The sequence below is a fragment of the Grammomys surdaster genome, unplaced genomic scaffold, assembly GCF_004785775.1.
Source record: "Grammomys surdaster isolate TR1022 unplaced genomic scaffold, NIH_TR_1.0 184, whole genome shotgun sequence".
Taxonomy (NCBI): Eukaryota; Metazoa; Chordata; class Mammalia; order Rodentia; family Muridae; genus Grammomys; species Grammomys surdaster.
The window spans coordinates 68,411-70,812 of NW_021604629.1; the positions used below are offsets into that span (position 1 = coordinate 68,411).

Genomic DNA, 2,402 nt, shown 5'->3' on the forward strand with positions numbered 1-2,402 from the left:
TTTGGCCTTCTTATAATCCATTTTTTCTTTAATGAGAATTGATTTGTGTGTATACAATACTGGTCCAGGCCTTACCCCATAAACTGGAGCCCTTTCCTGCAGAAACCCAGCCCCTACCTTGGAATCTATGCCTCTTCCTTTTTGCTGAACTAAGTTACAGAAACTAGAAACTGATTCCTAACTTAATCCTCTAATTTAGACTGAGAGAGAGAGAGAGAGAGAGAGAGAGAGAGAGAGAGAGAGAGAGAGAATGAGAATGAAAGAAAAGAAGCAAGGAAGGAAGAAAAAGAAAACAAGTTTTATATTATCAACCCCTCCCTACCTAACCATCTTTGCTAGATTTCTTGGTATTGATATCCTGGCCCTGGGCCAGGTGCAGAGTGCGACGTAGGGCTCTTTTGACTTCTTGGTTGCGCAAGCAGTAGATGATGGGATTGAGCAATGGTACAATAACTGCGTAGAGTACAGAGACCAGCTTGTTGGTGTCAAAAGCTGAGAGTGCCTTAGGCCTGGCATAGATGAAGATACTGGCTGCATAGAAGATGATTACAACGGTGAGGTGGGAGGCACAGGTTGAAAAGGCTTTATGGCGGCCAGCTGCTGAGGGGATGCGCATTACAGCACCTGTGATAGCCATGTAGGAGGCCCCAGTGACAGAGAGCGGCCCCAGCAGAATAAAAATGGCCAGGATAAAGTCTGTAAGCTCTGCTGTGGACATGTCAGTGCATGATAGGTTGAGCAATGGAGAAACATCACAGAAAAAATGGTTGATGGTGTTGGGGCCACAGTAAGACAGGCGAGAAATAAGGAAAACTTTAACCATGGAGATACCAAAACCTCCAGCCCAGGATCCAGCTGCCAGCTGCACACACAATCGGCTACTGACAATGACAGGGTAGTGGAGTGGGTGACAGATAGCCACATAGCGGTCATAGGCCATCACAGCAAGAAGGACACACTCAGTGCAACCCAAGCCCAGGAAAAAGTAGAGCTGTGTCATGCATGCCTCAAAGGAGATCAGCTGTCCATGGTTCTCCTTGGAATCAATGAAGCCAGCAAGCATCTTAGGAATTGTAACAGTGACATACCAAATCTCCAGGAATGACATATTAGCCAAGAAAAAATACATGGGTTTGTGGAGAGTGGGGTGGTTCCTAATTGCTGTAATGATGAGTGTGTTTTCAGTCAGCACCAACACGTAGGCCAGCAGAGAAAGGAAAAATAGTAGTGCCCGTAATGGAGCAGGAGCTGGGAAACCCAGCAACACAAATTCAGTCACTCGCCCACTGTGGTTCCTACGCTCCATGCTTTCAGTCTTGTTCACTGCTCTTCAAAAGATGGGACCAAGGTATCTTAAAAAAAAAAAAGCAGCAGCAAGAATCTAGCTTGGTAACTGTACTCTGATAGGCTGGAATGCTTGTGGTAGGTGAGATTAATAAAAGCTATTTGATGAGCTGAATGATGACCCAAGAAAACAGAGGCAAAAATATATGACTGTGTATTGTGGATACTGTAAAAGACGGCTCTAGCCCTTGGAGAAGCATGCACTGAGGAAGGCAAGTCCCAGTGTCTGTCTTTTAGTCCTGTACAAAGACAAGAAGAAATCAAAGCCATAAATATTGATGGTGAAAACATAAACATGATTCATTTTTATTAAAGTCAACAGACACTGAAAATTCAGTGGCTGACTCCTAGTCACATAGATTTTTAAAAGTGGAACCAGGAGTGTGGAACTGAAGAACCCGTGAAATATACAGACAACACGCATTCTGGATTTACATTCAAAAGAGGAAATCTGTGAGTTCAGCTAGGAAGGCAACTTTTTCCTGAGAAGAAGAGAGACTAAGGCAGAAAACCAAGGATTACAGCAACTATGAGACTCAAGAACTTAAAACTTGCAAAGAAAGTATAGAACTCACCTAGATATCAGGACATAAACCAGGTTCTAGATGACACAAGTACTTAAAAGTCCATTGGTTCTGGAAGTTCAGCTCTCTCTCAATAAGATTAGCACCACTCCTTTAGCGTCAAGACCAAGGTACCAGTCAATAGAGAACTCCCCCTTTTAAAATCTTAACAACAAAGTCAGAATTTTTTCTTCCAACTCTTCAAGCATTCCCTGAGTGTGAGAGAAGCTGGCATTCCCACATGTCAATTCATATGAACAAAGGATTGTTTTCAGTCAGTGTCATCTATGGTCATAGCATAAAGAAGGGAGACATAGATCCCAATGGACAATTAAGTAGACTCTGCTGGATTTCTGAGTGGTTTTTCCTCCTGGAAGTTTCTTCCCTGATTCTTTTGTTGCCTGACCCTGTAGACAGGAGGAGAAAATATTCTCATAAACTCTAATAGTGCTTTCAGAACTGCATTTATATTCTAGGTTATCAATCTCCGAGCCT

General features: G+C 43.0%; 1 protein-coding gene across 1 annotated transcript; it reads right to left on the minus strand.

Annotated features, from left to right (window-relative positions):
• Positions 1-322: 322 nt before the first annotated feature.
• LOC114621740 (olfactory receptor 226) lies at positions 323-2,058 on the minus strand. Its single transcript, XM_028768102.1, has 2 exons — positions 1,920-2,058; positions 323-1,454 (listed from the first exon to the last, which is right to left on the minus strand). The coding sequence occupies exon 2, from the start codon at positions 1,304-1,306 to the stop codon at positions 323-325; it is 984 nt and encodes a 327-aa protein (XP_028623935.1). The 5' UTR covers positions 1,307-1,454; positions 1,920-2,058.
• Positions 2,059-2,402: the final 344 nt, after the last annotated feature.